The sequence below is a fragment of the Otolemur garnettii genome, unplaced genomic scaffold, assembly GCF_000181295.1.
Source record: "Otolemur garnettii isolate 467f Iridium unplaced genomic scaffold, OtoGar3 scaffold00020, whole genome shotgun sequence".
Lineage (NCBI taxonomy): Eukaryota > Metazoa > Chordata > Mammalia > Primates > Galagidae > Otolemur > Otolemur garnettii.
Window position 1 is genome coordinate 3,067,658 of NW_003852415.1, and position 21,101 is coordinate 3,088,758.

Consider the following 21,101-nt stretch of genomic DNA (forward strand, 5'->3'; position numbering starts at 1 on the left):
AGTGCCAGGGCCTCAGCCTAGCTCACAGCAACATCAAACTTCTGAGCTCAAGCCTCCTTTCTATTTTTAGTAGGAAAAATAGAAACAATTTTAAGTCATCCTCCCGCCTCTGCCTCCCAGAGTGCTAGGATTATAGGAGTGAGCCACTGTAGCCGAGCAATTAATATTTTGAAATCAAATAGAGTGGAAAAAAGTGTAGTGGACACTGAGGGGAGGAGGACTTGTAGATTCTAATTTAGGCTATTAAGGAAGTGGCACAGGCATGGGGGGAGGGGAAAGCCCAGAAAGGAGAATTTTGTTGGTGGTGAGGCTGGAGGGTGTAGGAAGGAGTATCAGATAATGGATAAGGTTTTGCACATTGAGTTTGATCGGTGCAGAGACCTTGGAGAGCTGGAAATTGCAGCCCAGAACCCAGGAGTGGAATCTTGAGTGAGGTTTTGAACTTAAATGAACTCTTTTAGGGCCTTGTTATTCTCCAAGTGTGGCCCCCAGGCGGGCAGCAAAGGCTGCACCCTGTGAGCTTGTTAGAAATGCACAGATTGGGTCCCACCCCAGATACCCTAGATATACTGAATCTGAGACCCTGGGGGGTGGGCCCGGCAATCTGATTTAACTAACTGGCTTTTCCGGTGAGCTTGCTGAAAGCTCAAATTTGAGAACAGGTGATTTGGAGAAAGCTCTTCAGAAATAGAGGGAGGAGGGATCCTGGTTAACGGGAGTGTAGAAGAGGCCATGAAAGGAGACTGAAAATACCGTATTTCACCAGTTCTAACGTGCACAATTTCCCAATGTATTAACATCTCCAAATTAGGGTCCGTGTCATGGTTACCGTAGGGTAATGAGCATATGGCTGTTGTCACTGCTTCACGTGCACATCAAAACAAATAGGGGCCAGAGACCTAAGACAGCAATGAACATTTCCTTAAGAAGCAGCATTGGCAACTCCCTTGTTAGTGGAGAACACAAATCTATGGAAAAACATGAAAATGATGACTGTGATCAAAAATGACTCCGAAGAGTCAGACTGTGAGACGTTTTGGCAGTATCTTACCCAATTCATTTTTCTTCTATTTTCTCTTTCATGTATGCATAAGAATGCTACGAGATCAGGTCCATAAACAAATCTGAAAGAGCTTTTAATAAGACAAAAAGGAAAATGCCTGTGGCCAGGAAGCACCAGCCAAAGTTTAATTGGCAGATTCTTTTTTTCTTTCTTGATAGTATATAAAATAATGGTGCATCTTTGAGTTGATGAAATACATATGGAAGTGGTCAGAGAGGTTTCAAGAGTCCCTGCAGAGAGAAGGGACATGAAATCTAGCAAATTAGCTGATTTTAAGAGAGTGGTGGCGAGTGTCTGCAGCTTGCTACAGGGACCAAGAGGAGACAATTGGATTTGCCAACTGGGAGGTCATGGTTGTGGAATTCTAGGATTCTCTGGTGGGAGTGCTTGTTTTCAATTCATTTGCATGCATTATCCATTCATCAGATATTAATCAGGTGCCAGGTTTGTACTTGAGGTACACAAATGGAAGACGTTACCATCTCTAGCCCCAGTAAGCACACAGTTCAGAAGAGAAAACTGCATAGAAAATCCTGGTTTGGGCTCAGCGCCTGTGGCTCAATAAGGGACCAGCCACATACACGTGAGCTGGCGGGTTCGAATCCAGCCCAGGCCTGCCAAACAACAATGACAGCTGCAACCAAAAAATAGCCGGGCGTTGTGGCGGGCACCTGTGGTCCCAGCTACTTGGGAGGCAGAGGCAGGAGACTCGCTTGAGCCCAGGAGTTGGAGGTTGCTGTGAGCTGTGATACCAGCGCACTCTACCCAGGGGGACAGCTTGAGGCTCTGTCTCAAAAAAAAAAAAAAAAAAAGAAAAGAAAATCCTGGTTTGGAAACACTAAGCTAGTTGCTTCAAGTGTGGAGGGTGGGTGGTGGGAAGGAGGGTGCAGTCTCCCCGGGACAGATGGGAAGATGTCATTGAGAAGGTCGGAGCTCACCAGGAGGAGGAACTGAGGGGCTTCACACGGAGGGAGGTGTGAGAGGCCTCGTGGCTCTGTGGAATCTACAAACTACTTCCTGGTAGCTCAGACTTGCTGGAGGCTGCAAACTGGGCAGCTAAATGGGGGAGAGGGGCAATTAGGGTCAGATCTTAAAGGGCTTGGTAGGCTTTGCCCTGGAGTTTAGATTTCATTCTCTGCCCAATTAGGGGAGCAGTTGGAAAATTTTTTAAATTTACATTTGGAATTAATTTCAAATTCTTAAATAATACGATAAATCAACTCGATCTGATAGACGTATACAGACCACTCTCCCCAACAACAGTGCCCTGGGACATATGGTATTATTTAAGTCCTTTATTTTCTCATTTATCTTCTCTATCCATGGTGGAAAGTGAGACATTGAACTCTCAACAATTATTGAGAGTATTGAGTATTTCTCTGGTCAACTATATAATTTTTGCTTCGTGTATTTGGATGATCTGTCATTAGGCCAATAAATGCTTATAATTATTAAAAATTATTTTCTAATTCTTATCAAAATAATATGTGCATATAAAGAGTATAATAGAAATGAACATTTTATAACGAGAGATAACAGTTGCTGGCCCTACCTAGTCTCTCTTCAGCCCAATCCAGAGTTAACCATTCAAAAAAAAGTTTTCTAGCATTATCCTCTCACTTACTAATATTATAGGCTTACAGCTATATTTCCTGACTTAGCAATTTTGATATTATTTCTTGACTTTGTATTATGGAAGTTAGCTTCAATGACGTAACTCATCCCAACACACACACACAGAGTCTTCCAACTATCTCAATATGGTTATATCATAATTTGGGGTTAAATATATTTGCCTGTTACCTAGTTCCTCTTAACGGATTCTTGACTTTTCTCCTTGGCTGGATTCTCTGTTTTTCTGGATGCTGCCTCTTCCTCTTCTCTGATTCACTCTTTACTGGGGGAGCACATACACCATGGGCTTGCTCGAAGGGTGCAAGAGAGGTAAAATGGTTGATGTTCTGTGTGTAGAAATGTCTTTATTCCCTCCTCCAGCCCTCACCTTACATCTTGGCTAGTACAGAACGCTGGCTGAAAGTAACTCCCGCTGAATGTGGACACCATTGCAGCTTTGTCTTCAAGCTCCTGGTGCTGCTGCTCCCTGAGGTTCTGCAGCCCAGACTGCTTATTTCTGTTCTGGACCCCTGCTCTAGCTACTTAGGCTTCTGCCTCCCCTGTTCTCTGAGACAGTTCCCACTCTCGTGCTGCCAGTCACTGGGGAAGACATGTAGACAGGTGTGCTCAACGTGCCCTGATAAATCAGAGACCCACAGAGGGAATTTACCTGGGGAAGTTATTAACCTCTCCGGGGGGCATGTGGAGGCAGGTGGAGATAGGACAGCTGGGGCCAGGGGGTGATGAGGGTGAGAACCAGGACTGTGGGAGGAGGAGATATCAAGGAAGGAAGTAGATGAAGAGGAGCTTAGCAGCAGAGAGGGAAGAAGCCAGGAGGCCCCTCGATTTCAGACTTAGGTGGCAGGGAGCTGGGAGCTAGTCATCCCTTTGATGAGGCGAGAAATAGAGTCAGGAGAACAGAGTGGGAGAGGCTGGGCTCAGTTCAAGAAAAAGTGAGGAACTCTAAAGACCTTCCTGCAGACATATCCAGCAGGTGATTTGTATAAGGGCGTGAAGCACAAGCTGTGGGTCTGGCTGTGAGTCACTGCCAACTGCATCATAGCGGCAGCCAGCGGCAGGAGTGAGATCATCTATCCAGCGGGTAAGGAGGAGGAACAGGCGGAAAGCCAGGGACACTGGGCAGCACAGAGATGAAAGGACGGGTGTCTGTCCTCTGGGAGTGAGATAAATAAGGGAGTGGAACTGAGTGGTTGCCAGCCTGGTGCTTTCACAGCAGCCGTGTAGAATAGTGGCCACTTGGGCCCTGCCATTAGCCAGTGACCGCTGAGCCTACAAGTCCCCAAGAGCTGTTTGTCTAAGCTTAGCAACCCCCATCCCTAGCCCAAGGGCACTCCCTGCTGCTGTTTGTGGACAGCTGATGGGGTGGCCTGGGGTTCCCTCTTCCTACCGCAGCTGAGGAGCAAAAAGAGTTGGTGGTGGTGATTACCCCCCCATCTTAGGGTCACATAGAAATCCAGGTCAGGTTTTAGATGTGCCTGCCTCCTTCCCAAACACACAAGAAGCATGGCTCTAGCTAAGGGAGGCAGATCTTAAATGTCCCTAAATGTCAGAAAGGGTGGCTAGCGCTGGGTCTGACACCTAGAACAGACTTATCCTGGAGTCCTCTGGCTGTTTCTACCCTGGCAAATCTGCCTAAATACAAAAACAGGAATAGCAAGTGCATACATTTCACTAAGTTTTTTTTATATGCATTCTGTCCCTGAAGCTGCCTAACTTAATGAGATGGAAACTGTACCCATTTTATAGATAAAGAAACTGAGGCTCAGGGAAGCTAGGTGACATGCTTGAAGTAGAGGCTACACATGTCTATGCTGGACAGACTTTCAGATTAGAACCCTGAATTTATGCTAGCCACTGACTGTGTCCCTGTCCCGTGAGAGCTCAACCCCCAAACCTGCCACACCTCAGCTGGTAGGGGGAGGGATGTGCGCGCATGTGTGCCACCAATGTCCTCTCCCTTTCTGAGCTCTCCTAGACTCCCTTCGAGAGACCATAGGAATTCTGATGAATTAATCTCATCACTTTATCAAGGAGGCACTTACAAAAATTACGAAGTAAGGCCAGCCAGCCTGGCTTTGCTGGCAGCCAGCCGCTGGAGCCATAAAACAAATTGAAAGGAATAAAAATAAATAAATAAATAATTAGAACTTTCTCCCTCTCTCTTTCTCTTTTTCTCACCCTCCTAGCTCACTCATACACATGCTCACCTAAAAGGTGGAGAACCTTGCTGGGGACTTGCTGTGATCACGCAATCCTGTTGTCCAGGGACAGCACCGGTTCAAAATCCACAGACACTCCTTGACCTCTTGTGGGCAGTTGGGCAACAGCCTGTGGTCTGTCCTCCCTCTGAGGACAGCAGCTGGCTGGGCAGCTGAGAGCACGGAGCATGGCAGAGTGAGCAGAGAGCCTGGTCCCTGCTCTGCAGTGCAGGGCAGATGGGAGCTAGCCTCCTGGGTTCCCATCCTTGCTCTCCCTCACCCTGGATTCTGCTCACCTTTCTCATCTATAAAGTAGAGAAAAAATATTTACCTCCAAGGTTGTTAGGAAAATTGAAACATGCATACATACATACATACCTAAAGCAGAGCAGAAAATTAAAACATACATACAACATACATAAAGCAGAACACGACCTGTAACAGACACTGGCCACTGTTCACCCTCAGGACTGGTGGACTGCCTACTGGGTCCCAGGTGCTTGGATCCCAAGGAAGAGCCCATCTGGGTCGGGGAGGCAGACAGGTACTACACAGGCAGCGGGGACAGATATGGAGTGGGTTGTCAGCACAGAGAAGGAACACGTCCACAGGGGGACCTGGGGAGGCAGGCTGGAGGGAGCATGGTGGGCTTGTTCAAAACTGCAGGAGCAAAGGCCTGGCAGCCTGGGAGATCATAGACTTCCAGGAACTGATAATTATGCAGAGTGACTGGGAAGTGGAGGAAATAGGGACACGGAGGCTAGAGAGAGGGGGGCAGGGGTCAAATTCTACGGAGGCTTCTAAGCCAAGATAAAGATTTGGATGCATTAGTTTATGCATGTATTTTCCTCTTTTCTGTTTATCTTCTTAATTTTACCATGCTTATATGAATAGTGAAAGGACAGGGAGTCCCAAAAGTAGCTCCTAAAGTCACCATACATACGGAAAAGGGAAAATTGTGGCTAAATGTACCTTTACTTACAAAATATTTATTACACAAGTTTACAAAGAGGTGGCCAACACATAGAGAATATTTTGGGCTTTTTGTTATTGTTGGTTTTTTTTTTTGTTTTTTTTTGTTTTGTTTTTGAGACAGAGTCTTACTTTGTCCCCCTGGGTAGAGTGCTGGGGCATCACAGCAATCTCAAACTCTTGAACTCAAGTGATCCTCTTGCCTTAGCCTCCTAAGTAGCTGGGATTACAGGTACCTGCCACAACGCCCAGCTGTTTTTTGTTTGTTTATTTGTTTGTTTGTATTTAGTAGAGACAGGGTCTCTTTCTCAGGCTGGTCTTTAACTCCTGAGCTCAAGCAGTCCACCCACCTTGGCCTCCCAAAGTGCTAGAATTACAGGCATGAGCCACCGCACCTGGGCACTAGAGAATGTTTCATAAAAATTATTTTATAATGAATATTTTGTAAGTAAAAGTACATTTAGCCACAATTTCCCCTTCTCTCTATGTATGGCAACTTTAGGGGTGAATTTTGGGATATTCTGTAGTTCCCATGCAAGCCAGAGTGCTCTAAGAAATAGGGCCAGATCAAAGTGAGGAGGGGGCGGAATCTTCACCTCTTCCCCCTCTAGGCTCCTTCCTGAAAGAAGTAGGAGGGGGAGAAAGGTGGCACCTGGACCTGAGAGAGAGGGAAAAACCTCCCCTCACTTGTGGGTCTCTAAGGGGCTCTGGGAAAGTCAGTTTCCTCACCGGTAAAGTTGGGGTAAGAGGACTCACTGGGCTGTCGGAGGCCCTCAGCACAGTTAAGCACACTGAATAGTCCCCCTGTCAGTGTCAGGACATGGTTCGCGTTTGTTCCCAGCAACTCCAGTGGTTTCCATTTTCCACATGGGGAGGCTGTGTGGCACAGGCAAGCCCAAGGATGCTGTCCACCCCTGCTGGCCACCAGACTACCTCTGCTGCTAGGTTGGTGACAGGGGCCTTCCAATTTCTCCAGGCTCCTTCTGAGACTCAAAGTCTCAGTCTCTGGGTCTGTGAAGTGGGGCACTGATGCGCCTACCTCCCAGGGTGGTCGTGAGGACTGAGGGAGCCAGGGCAGCTGGTGTGCACAGGAGCACGGTGGGTCTCCGCTGTTAGGGCTGTGGCATGGGCGGGGTGCGGAAGGTGTGCAGGATTCAGAGGGCAGGCAGGCCTCGACCTTCTCCTTGCACCCTCAGGAGGTGGGTATCTGGTGGGGACGAGAGCTTTATTCTAGTCAGAGATTCTGTTCCCTGAAAACCGGGGGCTCAGGCAGACCTCACTGACTTTGGAACAGGAGTGGAAGAGACACAATGACCAAAGAGCCCTGTGGCATGCTATTTCTCATTTGTAGCTTTAGAAAACATTCTGCCCCTCTTCCACCTGCCCTCCACCCCCAACTACTTTTCCTTTCTCTCTTTTTTTCCTTTTTTTTTGAGACAGTCTCACTTTGTCACCTCTGTAGAGTGCTCTGGTGTTATAGCTCACAGCAACCTCGAACTCTTGGGCTCAAGCAATTCTCTTGCCTCAGCCTCCCAGGTAGCTGGGACTATAGATGACTGCCGCAATGCCTAGCTACCTTTTTTTTTTTTTTAAAGACAGAGTTTTGCTCTGGCTCAGGCTGGTCTCAAACCTGTGAGCTCAGGCCATCCACCTGCCTCGGCCTCCCAGACTGCTAGGATTACAGGCGTGAGTCTCCCGTGCCCAGCCTCTACCAACTGCTTTTCCTTGCGCCACTAGGCACATTATAGCTGCTCAATGCATATTTGTTAAGTAAGTGTGGACAGGTCAGAGAACACAGGGTGGATGTCTAGACTAGAAAGGCAGTCACAGCCTCTCCTGACCACACCATCAAACCAAACCTCTCAGAAAAAGGCCAAGAAAAGAGACAGTGGCCTCCCCAAGCATTGGAAGTTCAGCTCAACCTATAGAAGACCAGTATTTTTACCCTGCACAGAAATGCTTGTAAAACAGGTTTCTCATCTGTAAAATAAGGATAATATTAGTACCTACTTCGTGGAATTGCTGTTAGGAAGAGTGACTGAGTGGATCAGTCACTCCCTGCATCCTTCTCACCTGCCTCTGTGGGGCCCACACAGCTTCCAAGAGTGTGGGTCATGTTCACGGTGGCCATTATTATAACCCTTCTAAGGAGTGACCTGGAAAACCAGTCACAGATCCCCACTGCTCTGTAAACTGTGATCAGCTCACGTGGAAGAGAGCTTTATACATTTTAAAGCCATTTTCCACACATAGTCTTGCTTAATCCTTCGTTTTGTAGATGTCACGCTGGTTTGCAGATGAGGACATTTCAGCTTGGAGAGAGGAAAGTGATCTGCTCCAGGTCAGCAAAGCTGGGCTGCCTGGGCCTCCCTGGACGAAGAGTTCAGGCCTCATCCTTGTGGGCTCAGAGTTTTCAAGAAGATGTTTCCTTATGTTGAGGGCCCAGGCCGGAGGCCAGAGATCCAGCAGTGCTAGTTCAGTGACTTACGGTGTCCTGGCCCAGTGGCGGCTTCACAACTGTGGGGGATGGTACTCTGGAGAGTGTTTCTCCAGGAGCTCCCCAGAGCACCTGCTTTGAGAACCCTGCCCTATGGGACCCTCAGGTGTGGGGAGCTGTAGGTCGGGGTCATTAATCCCCATCTGGCCTTTCCCGGGCCGGGAGAATGGCGCCTGGCAACCCTCTCTGTGTCTGGTTGCAGGGAACATCGAGTACAGCTGCCCGGCCACCAACGAGTGCGAGATCACCAAGCGGAGACGCAAGTCCTGCCAGGCCTGCCGCTTCATGAAATGCCTCAAAGTGGGGATGCTGAAGGAAGGTAGGAGGCTCTTCCGGCCGGGAGTTTCAGGTCCTGGGGGCCTCCCCCAGGGTGACCCTCGTGGGGTAGGCTGTGTCTCAGGGTGGCCCAGCTTGGGTGCCCAGCTCTCTCCCCCTGCCGCAGGTTTCCTGCTGCAGCTCTCCTTTAGGGAGGTAGGAGTTGGAAGTTCTCCAGCGGGATCCTTTGGGGACTTCTGGCCCCACCTGGCCCTGGACAGTTGGGGCACTCTGGGAAGGTCTTCCTTGGTTACAGGCCCTGTCTCCACCCTGGGCGGGGCAGACTCGAGAAGCCCCCGAGGCTATGAGGATGAAAAGGGCAGAGACATTAAGGCCCAGAATGACAAACAACTTCATTCCTTTCACCTGTGAAATGGCCTTTGTTTTCCAGTGGTGGACAGGACATGGCTCTTGCCTTGGACATGCTTTTTCCTTCCCTGGACCCTCTTCTCATCCTCGCCTCGCACTTTCCCCTGTGGCCTCTGTCTCCAGGGCCACACAGTCCAACATGGCAGCCACAAGCAACACATGGCTGCTGGCCATAGTCCCAGCCGAGCTGTGCACTGAGTGAGAAATGCACACCAGGTTTAGAGGGCTTAATAGGACCATTAGAAGCAGCATAAAGTCTGGTAGTGATCATTTTTATAACTTGATTGCATGTAGAAATGATAGTATTCTGGATATGTTAGGTCAAGAAAAACATTGTGAAATTAGTGTCACATGTTTCTTTTTACCTTCTCTAATGTGGTGACTAGAAAACTTAAAATGACCTATGGACATTGCCTATGCCCACCCCCCCACCCCCCCAGGTCTCCGGTCTCCTTCCTCACTTGCCCTACTGGTCTGCCCAGTTGGAGGAACCTCCTTTAATACCATGTGGAGGATAGTGTGGGTGTCTCCTCCCTTCTCCAGCTTCCAGGGGGGGCCAGTGGAAATTCCTACAGATCAGCTTTTAAACTTTTGGATCTAGGATCCTTCTAGAAGCTGGTAGAGACAGGAAAAGAGGTGTGAAGGGTAATCGGGTAGGTCCCCAGGAAACTGGCAGGGTGGGTCTGAAATGCAGACCCCCACCAGGAGTGAGGAGTCTGGGGAGTGGAGCCCAACCCCTCTTCCAGTGCCTTCTGGGGAATTTGAAATACTTTGTGAGTACAACTTGGACCTTCACGTGCAGTGGAAATTGGAGCCCCCACTTCATTCTCCATCCCAGGTCCCCCCATTTGCTTCAGCCTAGCCCAGCATCTGTCTTCATAAAAAAAGGAGCTCTGGAAGCCAGCCCTAGGGGCTGTTTGTGTCCTCAGAGGTCTTTGCCTTCAAAATGTGCTTCTCACTCAGGTCTCACCTGAAGAAGGAGCCCTCTTTCCAGATTAAAAGTAGGCTGTGCTGGACCTACCGAAAGCCTGTCCACAGCCTTTGATTTTGGTTCATTTTAACCACACAATTTTGCTCTTATCCCCACATAGGGTGTGATCCAAGACTCCTATACCAGGCTCTTCGGGCTTCTTCAGAGCCTCCTGGTATTTACAGAAGGGGAAGCTGAGGCACAAAGGCCCGTAGAAGCATGCGTCAGCTCTGGTCTGCCGGCTTCCCTCTCCATGGTTGGAGGAACCTGAGGGTTTCTAGCCTTGGAGAGACTCATTCCTCTTAATTCCCGGAGACAGAGTGGGCACTCTCTTCTGGGAAGCTGGGTGTGAGGACACTGGGTCAGGGGAGGGCCAGCTGTCCAGTGGCTTTCCTGGGCAAGATGTGCAGCCTCTCTTCGCTTACTTTACAGCATCTGAGGAACTGAGCAGCAGGAAGCTTCTCATTGTTTTAAGGGTGACAGAATTGAGCCCTGCAGGGGTTGGGTGAGAGAGGTTCCCACCCTCAGTCACAGGCTTGATGGAGGGAACGCAGAGCCACAGCCTCCTTGCTCCTCACTCACATGGCATGCTGTGTCACTCACATGGTGTAAGTCAAGGATGCGGGGAGTAGAGAGGGGACCACGGCTCCCCGGACCATCTTGCAGTGCTGAGCAGAGCCTCTTCAGAGACTAGCCAGTGCTGGGGACAGACAGGGGGTCCTTCCTAGGGCCCTCCAAGCAGGAGGAGTTGGTGAGGGGAACGCACTGATGGCAGGCCAGGGGTTGGCCAAGCGCTCGGTTGATCTGCTACAGCAGCTCTGACAGCCAGCCTGGCACTTGTAAGAGAAACGAGACAGACGGACACTGTGTGTCCCCTGATGACAGTTTGGATTGCTGGGAGGATGTGGCCTCAAGTGGGGAGAGCGTGCGGGGTGAGCCCTGTGTTGACACACACCCCTCCTGTAAAATTCCCTATGGTTGATGGCCTGTACCTCAGGGGGCAGCTGGGGCACCCCAGGCTGCTGGCAGGATCTGGGCAGATATCCCAAGGCCACAGAGGCCTTTTAAGGGAACTGAGGGAGGAAGACATACTCACTGGAATGCTCCCTCCCCCTCGTCCCGAAATGCTGGCAGGTCTAAACCCAGAAGGGGAGAGATGACACAAAGGCTTCAAGTAGGGACAAAGCAGAGAGCCCCCATTTAGTTTCTGTCCCCCACAGAGCCCTGGCGAGATCCTGAAATCTTAAGTTCCATAGGGACCCACCCCCTTAGGAGGAGCAGGCCTCACTCAGGAGCCTGGGTCCCTGCCAGGCGGGGGCTCTTGGCAGCCACTGTGGCTCCTGCTTTTGTTTGGGTGTCCCTCCTGGCTCTGCACTCGGGGCCCAGGCCCAGGCCCAGGGGACCAGACTGGGCTTCTTGCCCCTCTCTGTCTTCCTCAGACTCTGACTTGACTCTGAAAGGCAGATCTCACCCTTCCCCAGAGCTTCTCCCCTGCTTTTGGGTCCCACAGTAGCCTCTGCCATTTAGGGATGCTGGGGGTCCAGGGTCATGGGTCTTACAGGAGGGGGAGGCTGGTAAAGGAAATTTTGAATGCCTCTGTCCTCTCCCTGCCACCATCTACACATCAAACCTGCTTTCCCTCTTCTGCTCAGCAGCTCTCCTTTCTTAAGTAAAATAATCATGATTTGGGGGACCAGCAAGTGCCAGAGAAGAGGTCAGACCTGTGGCTTCCTCTGGCTCACCCTCTCCCTTAAGGCTGCAACTGCTCGGGGAGCTCAGCTTAGGAGATTCCTCACTCCTTGAGCCCTCCTCCTGCTCTGTCCTGAGACATCCCGGGCAGATGTCTTGCTTAAAGCAAATCTATCATCTGAAAATATGTATTTTCAGGGAAAAAATTAATTATTCTTTATTAAGAATTGAATACAAAGTCTGAACTGGGTTAGGAGTTGGTGGCCTGTATTCTCCCCCTGGTTGTCTGGCACTCTTGCTGTGTAATATTATTTCTCATTTGCACCTGTAGAGCGGGGATGTTGATACCCATCCTCCATCACCAGGTCAAGGTAGGGACCAGATAAGACAACTCCTTGGCAAAATCCAGTGTGGAATGGATGGCTTTGAGATCTCAGCTCAGCATTAAAATACTGTAGTATTTGATTCAAAAATAGTCTCATTTACGCTCAACTTTTCAGCAGCTGCTCCTTGCGTTTGGTGAGGCAAACTGATGTCCAGCTGCCCTGGTTTTCTTCCTGGATTTGCTGATGGGAATCTTAGAGAGTGACATTTTCTTGGGCTGGTCCCCTGTCTGGGTAGGCGGGCTTCACAGCCTGGCTGGGGTGTGGACTAACTCTGCCCCTAATCCAGAAGAACCCTGGAAGGCTATTGGTTGCATTTCATAGGATGCACCCCAAGTCTACAGTACAACTCCGGGATTTCAATTTGTCCCTGTAAACTTCACCTTCTCCTCACCTCACTTCACCTCCCTCCAGCCACCGGCCTCCCAGGCCAGCTCCATTTCCTCCCCATCAGCCCCTGCCTGCTTTTCCCCAAGTGTTTTCTAAAAGATATTTGATTTCAGTGAAAGCTGGGCTGACATCCATGCAATATACCCCCACTTTCTTTTTGTGCTTGTTGAGAAGGCAGAGGGCTCCTCTGGGGATTCTGGGTAATTGGGTTAGTGGCCAGCTCATGTCAGGAAATTAAAAGGAGGCCCTGATCAGGTTCCCACTGCATGGGATTTAATGGCTTTGTATTTATAGAGTATTCTGCCTCTAGCCCATGCCAGAAATACCACTTTTCTGGCCTTATGAATGAAGAAAGAGAGTGAGATATGGCTTGCCTTTAAGAATTCTTTTTCTTTTCCAAAATATATCAGTGTTTGTGGGGGGGAGCACCTCCCTATTATTTCTGAGAATAGTATTGAGCTACAACCTGAGTACTCCAATGTGTGTTTGCATTCCTCTCGAGTCACTTTCCATTCTACACACCCCCTCCATACCACACACACACACATAAACACACACGCACACACACAGACATCTGCCAGCTCACAAGATCCTCTTGCGTAACCCTCTGGGCCACTCAGCCACAGTGACCTCTGATTGACGAAGTGTTGATTTAATGACGCAGGAGATGAGTTTGTCTGTGCTGAATTGTTACTATTGCTCACTGCAGGCTTTCAATGTTTCCAAGCATGGGGCCAATGGTCATGTAGACCCTGTAAAACCTCATCTCCATCTGGTCAGCTCCTTGGGAAAGTTACTTAAACTTCTGTAAACCTCCCCTTTCTCCTCTGTAAAATGGGAACAATAATAGGGCCCATTCTCATCTTGCTCCCAGGCTTCAGGGAAAGCACATAGAGATAGGCCATGAAGTCCAAAGTTGGTGGTTGGTTTGAGATAGACATTTTTCACCGTGTTATAAAAATGATTTTCTGCTGTGACCCAGAGGGCAGTTTTGAGTCTCCCATAGCCTGTCTCCCCACTTGGGCTGATGATCTTGCTTCACATTTCCTTGAGAAAACAGAAAGTCAAGTAGGACATTTCTTACCCTCCTACTATTGCATCCAAACCCACCAGTTTGTGTGTCCATGTCTTCGGCCTTCTTCATATTAGACCAGAGATATTTCACTCCTAATGAAATCCAGTCCTCTCCTGGATTCTGGATTCCTGCCCTGTCTATCAAAGACTTTCTAGTATCTCCTCTGCCTCCAGCATCATCACATTCTTCCTTACTTCTATATCATTCTCATTAGCGCACACACACCTTTGTACTCCCATTATGAAAACAAAATTAATTTTATAACCCACGCCATATTTTGACCCTCCATCTCTACCCAGATGCTGCTACTTTATCTCACTCCCTTTTTCAACAAAACCTCCCAGTGGAGTTGACAGCACTTGCTATATTCAATTCCTCACCCCGTCCCCTCTGTCAAAATAACTTCTTTAAAAAATAAACATTGAATAGATCCAGGAAAATATTTGCAGTATTCTGTTAGGTAGGGTAAGGCTAAGCTTCTGTCACAAAGAGACTCCCTTTCCCCCACAAACAAAACCAAAACAAACAAAACCAAAAATAACCCTGAAGCTTAAGCAGGATAGCAGTTTAGTCCTCTCTCATTTCTCATGTAACACTCTAAAGGTGATTGATCTGGGACTGCTTGGCAGCTCTGCCATCCAAACACTGGTGGACCCTCAATTCTTTCCATCTCACAGACATCCGCCAGGAGGAGAAGTCTGTGCCAGATCATCTGAAGGGCAGGGCTGGAAGTAGCTCCCTGCCTTCTTCCATTCATAGCCCATGGGTGGAACCTAGTCCCACGGCCACACCTCTCCACAAGGGGTCTGGGAATTGCAGCGGTGAGCTGGGATACCCAGCTAGAACTCTGCTGGTATGAAAGAAAGGAATGACATATTTTTGAGGACAACCCTTGCTGTTTGTCAAAAATGTATGGGAGGCATGACAATTACTGATATCTTCCACCCCGCATGAAACAAATTACCCTTAATCTTGAGATTCCACCTGTGCTTTTCCTCGTTTTCATTCCTCCTTCTCCACCTCAGGGGCAACCACTGTCCTGGGTTTCACTTTACTTTGTCCTTTGCCTATTTATGTATTATTTCTATAGTTTTACTATCTATTTCTATCTCTAATGATATCGTGTTTTTTAGTTCTAAAAGAAATTATACTATATATTCTCCTGCCTCTTGGTTATTTTAGTCCATCTTTCTGAGAGGCATGCTTCTGGTTGCAGGGAGCTGTAATTAATTCATTTTCATTTCTGTCTAGCAGAAGCCAGACAGTAAATATTTTAGGCTTTGTGGGCTTACAAGGTCTCTGCTGTAAGTACTCAACTCTGCTATTGTAATGATATGCGGTGAACAAACAGGGCTGCATGCTGAGGAAACCGGCAGAGGGCTGGATTTGGCCTGCGGATCATAGGTGTGTACTGCACACCTGCTGTGTACTATCGGTGTATGAGTTTAGGAGAGCTGATTTATCCTTTCTACTGGTGAGGCATTTGGGCTTCTGCTGTGCATATTTTCCTGGTTGCACATGTACAGAGCCCCAGGGGCCTGGGGGTAGAAGTACCACGTAGATACATCATCAGCCTTATGAGATGGTTGCTCCATAAGCTCACCAATGCATAAAGTGAGGTCTTCTGATTGCTTTAACGTGTATTTTCTCAACTATGATATACACATATTTCATGCATTTAGCCACTTAGGATTCTTTTTCTGAGATGAGGTGTTGGCCCAGTCTTTTTCCTGTTTCATTTTTGCATTTATTTATTTTTAGAGACAGGGCCTCACTCTGTCAGCCAGGCTGGAGTTCAGTGGCATGAGCATAGCTTGCTATAGCCTCAAACTCCAGCGCTCAAGTAATTCTCCTGCCTCAACCTGCATCCCCTGTGCAGCTGGGACAGCAGGCGTTTCCCACCAGGCCTGCCGAATTTTTTTAAATGTTTTTTAGAGATGGGGTCTTGCTGTGTTGCTCAGGCAGATATCAAACTCCTGGCCTCAAGTGATCCTCTGGAATGAGCAGAAGTTGACAATTCTAATAAATTGAATTATTAATGTTTTCCTTACAGTCCACCCTGTCCCCCTTTGCTCTTGGCTTCTCTGACACCATGCTTGCCCAGCCCTCTCCACCTATCTGGCCATGCTCTGTGGTTTTCTTTGTGACCTCTGCCTCTTCCTGATCTTTACATTTCAGAGTTATTCAGGTCTTCCAACCAGGTCCTCTTTTCCGTACCCTACAGGTGATTTCTTCCAGATTAAAGACTAGAGGCAGATGACTCTTAATCTTAGAGTGAGGCCCCAGTTCCTTTCCCCGATAGTTTAGAGACTTCAGTATCTAACCACCCTGCTGGCATCTCCACTTGGGTCCCTTATGGATTAAACATGTCTAGAGAGGAATTCTGGGCATGGGCCACAACTTCCAGTCTTCCCTGTCTCAGGAATGGTGCTGCTATTATTCACCTGTTGCTCAAGAGAAACCTGCTGTCAAGCCTATGTCTTGTTCTCATCCCACAAAGATCCAATTACTGAGGCAATGAGCATTGCCAAGGAAGAAATGAATTCTTGAATAGGACCGATGTCTTGTTTGGAGAAAGGGAGAGACTGTCTGAGTCTCAAATCCCTCCAACTAAAGGACATCATAGGCTTTTAAAGGATGGGCCACATGTGCATTGGGGCAAGTGTAACTAATGAGGGGCTATTTGGTGGCAGGCTGTGGGAGATGGCAGGTCATTATGAAATCTACCCAGGGCCTTCAAAATCTCAGCTCCTTTGTCTTGCAGAAAACCCACCATTTCTGGCAAACAACTGAAAAGGTCAAGCAGTAAGTTGAGGGAGAAGATTATATAGGAGTCATTGAAATTTGTTCAACGGGCTGGTTACAAACCTAGAAGTCAGCCTTGCCTTTGTCAATGTCCAAAATGTATTTGAGATTCTCCTGCTTTTCTTCATTTCCATGATAATGACCCTGGTCCAAGAAAGCACCATCTTTCTTTTGGACCACTGCAACCATTTCCTAACTGGACTCCTGATACCACCTGTGGTTCTACTTAAACTAGTCCCCCAAAGCAGCCAGAGTGATCTTTTTAAAGCACTGTTGCAATTCTATCATTTTAGAGCTGGGCTAGGTGGCTCATGCCTGTAATCCCAGAACTCTGGGAGGCTGAGGTGGGTGGATTGCCTGAGCTCACAAGTTCAAGACCAGCCTGAGACAGAGCAAGAACCCACCTCTAACAATAGCTGGGCATTGTGGTAGGTGCCTGTAGTCTCAGCTACTTGGGAGGCTGAGGTAAGAGAATCATTTGAGCCCAGGAGTCTGAGGTAGCTGTGAGCTATGATGCCACAGCACTCTGTCATTTTACTTTATATCATTCTGTGGCTGTCCATCATACTTAGAATAAAGCTCGAATGCTTTCCTCTTGTCTTCAAGACCCTGCATGGTTGGTCTAGCCTCTTCCTGCCTCTTTAATGTTGTCTAGACCATTCCTCTCCTGCCTCCCCACACAGGCCTCTCCTTAAGCATGACGAACTCTTTCCCACCTTAGGATTTTCGGGCTCTTCCCTCTGCCTAGAAGGTTCTCCCCAAGGCTGGCCAATTCTCATCCTTCCGGCCTCAAATTAAATGTCATCTTCTGTGAAAAGCCTGCCTTCCCACTTCATTACTTGCTGTCACATCCCCTTGTTTACTTCATCAAACTTATCTCAGGCTACGATCTTATTTATTAATCTGTTTGTTTGCATACTTTCTTACTCTGGCCATCTCTAACACAGTTGTTAATTCAGGCCCCAGGATGGCAAATTGCTCTAGTTGGACTGTCAGCTCCAGGGTATGTAGATGCTGCCTGGTATGCTGATTGAAAGCCTTCTTAGGCAGTGCCTGGGATCAGTGGGCAAGAGTGCCATGATCGATTAGCAATGTCTCCCAAAGACTAGGAAATGGAAGATAGTGGCACAGCTCATAGGTATTTGCCATGCCTGATCTGGTCAACTGAGTTTAAGTGATTTGACCAAAGCCACACACCTAGTAAATGGCAGAGCTGGTCTCCTTTGGTATGTGGAAATTCCTTCAAAGAATCCCATTCCAACTTCAGTGTAGCCTCCTTGGGCAGTAGCAAAGTCTCTGGCCATTCCTCAAAGGGGAAAAGAGAGGAAAGGGAGAAAAGGGAAACTTCTCCCTGTCGGGTTGTGCAGTTTTGGAGACTTCCTGGCAGTTGGGAATGGGAGTGCAAGGGAAGCACCATGGCCTTTGAGGACATGGCACCACAGTGGAAAAGGTCCAGAGGAGAGCAGCAAGAGGGTGCACCATTGTTTAATAGGCAGAATGTTGGAGCTAATCACTTTCTACCATAATCTGCCCACTGTGGTACCCAGAGCCCGCCGAGCAGCTGGCAAAAGCCCTGGAATATTAGGTGGCATGTGGGTTTGTTTACCTACAGGGCTATTTCTCTGGGCCTTTGGGGACTCAGATGGGATGCCCTCTTTGCCATTATAATGGGAAAAGGCAGCTCAAACTGGCCATTGTGTGTGAGGCAGAAAGGCAAGCTTACCTGTCACCCAGACACCCACCCCCCAGCAGGACAGGCAGCTGAAGGAAGCCTAGTGTTATGCAGGGGATGTGGCCAAGAGTTCATAGCATCACATACAGGAGCACCCATCAGTATGCCCATGTGACTTCTGGGCCCTTGGGAGCTCATGGTACCCATGTCACCTTTTGGGTGGTTTTCTCCTCCTTCTGGAGATGAGTCAGGTACAGTTTGATAAAACTTACGGAGGGTCAACCCTCAAAGAACACGGGTCAGATACAAATACTGATTACAGTAGGTTTAACACAGTGTTCCTCAGACCTGGCGCATACTCACAATTACTAGAGGAGTTCTGAAAAAACTCCATTCCTGGATATCTCCTCAGACCTACTACCTTAGACCCTCTAAGGCAGGCGTCCTCAAACTACAGCCCATGGGCCACATGTGGCCCACCCAGGACATTTATCTGGCCCGCCGGGTGTTTTTGCCACCACTGCCTGTCCTGCTTAGAAGCTGACTCGTCCCGGGGCCTGCAGTCTGGCCCTCCAACAGTCTGAGGGACAGTGAACTGGCCCCCCCTTTAAAAAGCTAGAGGACCCCTGCTCTAAGGGGTAAGTCCACAAAGTCTGTGCTATTCAAAGACTTTCCAGGGCATCCAGATGGTTATCTGGGTTCAGGGCAAAGGAGATAGGACTTGTGATCTATAAATCAAGATTGAGATACCCTCTCTGACATTTCCTGGCCGTGGGACCCTGAGCAAATCACTCGGCCTTTCTGAGCCTCAGATTTCACCTGGGACTAATAACAACCACGTAGTCTCCCTCCTCAACGTCATTGTGCAGCTCAAGCGTAAGGGATGGAAGAGCTTTGTAAACTGTGCAGCGCTGCACACATGTGACCCTGCTCCTGTCATTAATAAGTCAAGGATGTGAGTCTGGTGGTGGGGAAGGGGAAGGGGGTCCTGGGTAGGGGACAAGAAGGGTTTTCCTTGGCCATGAAGACCTTGCAGTGTCAGCGGGGACCCTGACCTTAGACCTGGACAGAAGCTTGCGGGAGGAGAACACTGGCACGGAGGGCTTTCCCACGCCTGCCCTGTAGGAAGAGAAATGTGACAGGGGGAAGTGCCTGGGACAGGCATGGGGCCAGGTGTGGGGCAGTGCTTTGCAGACCTTTAGCTGGTTATTTTTAGCATCTGGGTATAAAAGAAAGAAGCTTAAGTTGGCCCTGCTGCTGCTGGCCCTGCACACTTGGCTATTTTTACTTCAGAAAGACTGGGATCTCGTCCAGCTTAGGGAGGGAAGACAAGAAGAAAGGAGGGAGGTGGAGGGAAGCAGGAATTATTTTACTTCCATTAAGAAAAAAGCCAGAAGCCTGATCTTATCAAGTCAGCAAATGGGCATCTGATCCCAGACGGGGTAGCTGCGGGCTCTGGAGGCTCTGACGTGCCTGCAGTGGATTGGAGGGGCCAGCAGATGGGGCATGCCCTTGAGGGGCTGGGGAGCCAGCTCCTTTCCTCCCAAGGAGTTTCTGTCCCAGAGCAGCCCTGAAGTGTCTTTGCCATTTCCTGTGCCCTGAGCTGGGAAGTGGGATTGCCTGCTGCAGGCACCAGGGCACCAGTCCATTGATAATGTTGGGGGGAGGGGTGGGTTTGACCACAGCCAAGGGCAGGACCTCTGTCCTCAGGCTGGACAAAGCAGCCATCAGCCCTGTCTCATGTTTAAGACAGCCCCAATGTGTGTGCCCCTGGGCACAATATTCAACCTCTAAGAACCTTAGTTTCTCAAGGAGTTTTTGTTTAACATCTGACCCATAGCAGTTACCTGTGTAACTATGCGGATATGTTTCTCTTTCTTCCCATGGGGAAATCAGTTCAGGACAGACTCTACCACCTCTAATACGCAGACGAAAGGCAAAGGTTGGGGTATGGAGTCCAGTTCCGCAAACCAACTGACCTGGTTTAGGTCCTCAGCCGGACTAGCAAATCCTACCAACGCTTTGAGAATAGAAAGCGGAAAATGAATAAAACCGAAAACAAAACTGGACCAGGAGCAGGGTGGACAGGGAGAGAAAGCAAAAGTAAATTTGCACAGGCTTTAGCATAACAAAGAGGAAATGTATTTAAGTATTGGCAAGCCAGTGCACTTCCAGAGAGGTGGAAGTGGGTCTCTCTCCTGAGTGAGGACATGCGAATATGCTGACCCAAAGCAGTGTAAGGGTACAAATAGCCTCTTTTTCTGCCTTTGAAATTGCTTGTGAACACTCTCCTTGGTCTCTCTGCATCTCTAGGCACCTTAGTCCTTCACTGTTGGTCATTGATTAATTTGGTTACTTCCTATCCACATTCTTTTTTTGGCAAAAACTGCTGAGTGCTGATCTGCTGTTGCTTTTACCAATACTTGTGGCATTTGTGGTGTGCAGTGTTCTGCAACCATCCATCCCATGTCCAAATATGGGAACTGTATTTTGTGCAGGACATGCTTGGTTAATTGAGTCACAGTGTTCCCTTGAGGTTTCCATGGCCCCTCCAGATTTCCTTATTTAGCAGGCCAGGCTTCCCTTCCTCCCCCCACCCCCTCGTTGAAAGCTACTTTCTTTGTCCCTATTCAGCAAGAAGTTATTACTGAGTACCTGCTGAGTACCAAGCACTCTGCTACGTGTTTCAACATTTTAGGTTAATTTCACCAACCTGAGAAATATTAAGTAGTTAAAAAAAATTTGAACAGCTTTATTGAGATGCAGTTCACAATTAAAGTATACATTTGATGGTTTTTGATATATTACATTATTATATTTTAAAATTGTGGCAAAATGAATATCACATAAAATTTGCCTTTTAAAAAGCCATTTTAAGCATATAATTCAGTGGCATTAATTATATTCACAATGTTAGGCAACTGTCATTAGTTTCTACAGAGGGTGCCAAGAAATGTATACACATTTTAAGAAAGGAAAAAATCTGTGTTAAAATTATAATACTCAATGTACCAATAATGTTTGCTATCTTGTATATTGCATCTTGCATCACTTGTAATTGCAGGAGT

The 21,101-nt window shown here is 48.2% G+C and overlaps 1 protein-coding gene across 3 annotated transcripts in view; it reads left to right on the forward strand.

Annotated features, from left to right (window-relative positions):
* ESRRB (estrogen related receptor beta) overlaps window positions 1–21,101 on the forward strand; it is a 105,576-nt gene that overhangs the window by 62,225 nt on the left and 22,250 nt on the right. For 2 of the 3 annotated variants that reach the window (XM_003786930.3, XM_012803436.1), the window contains exon 3: window positions 8,568–8,684. The exons of the other annotated variant lie outside the window; for it this stretch is intronic. In XM_003786930.3, coding sequence (XP_003786978.2) covers window positions 8,568–8,684 — 117 coding nt within the window. The remainder of the gene's footprint in view (window positions 1–8,567; window positions 8,685–21,101) is intronic. 3 annotated transcript variants of the gene reach the window in all.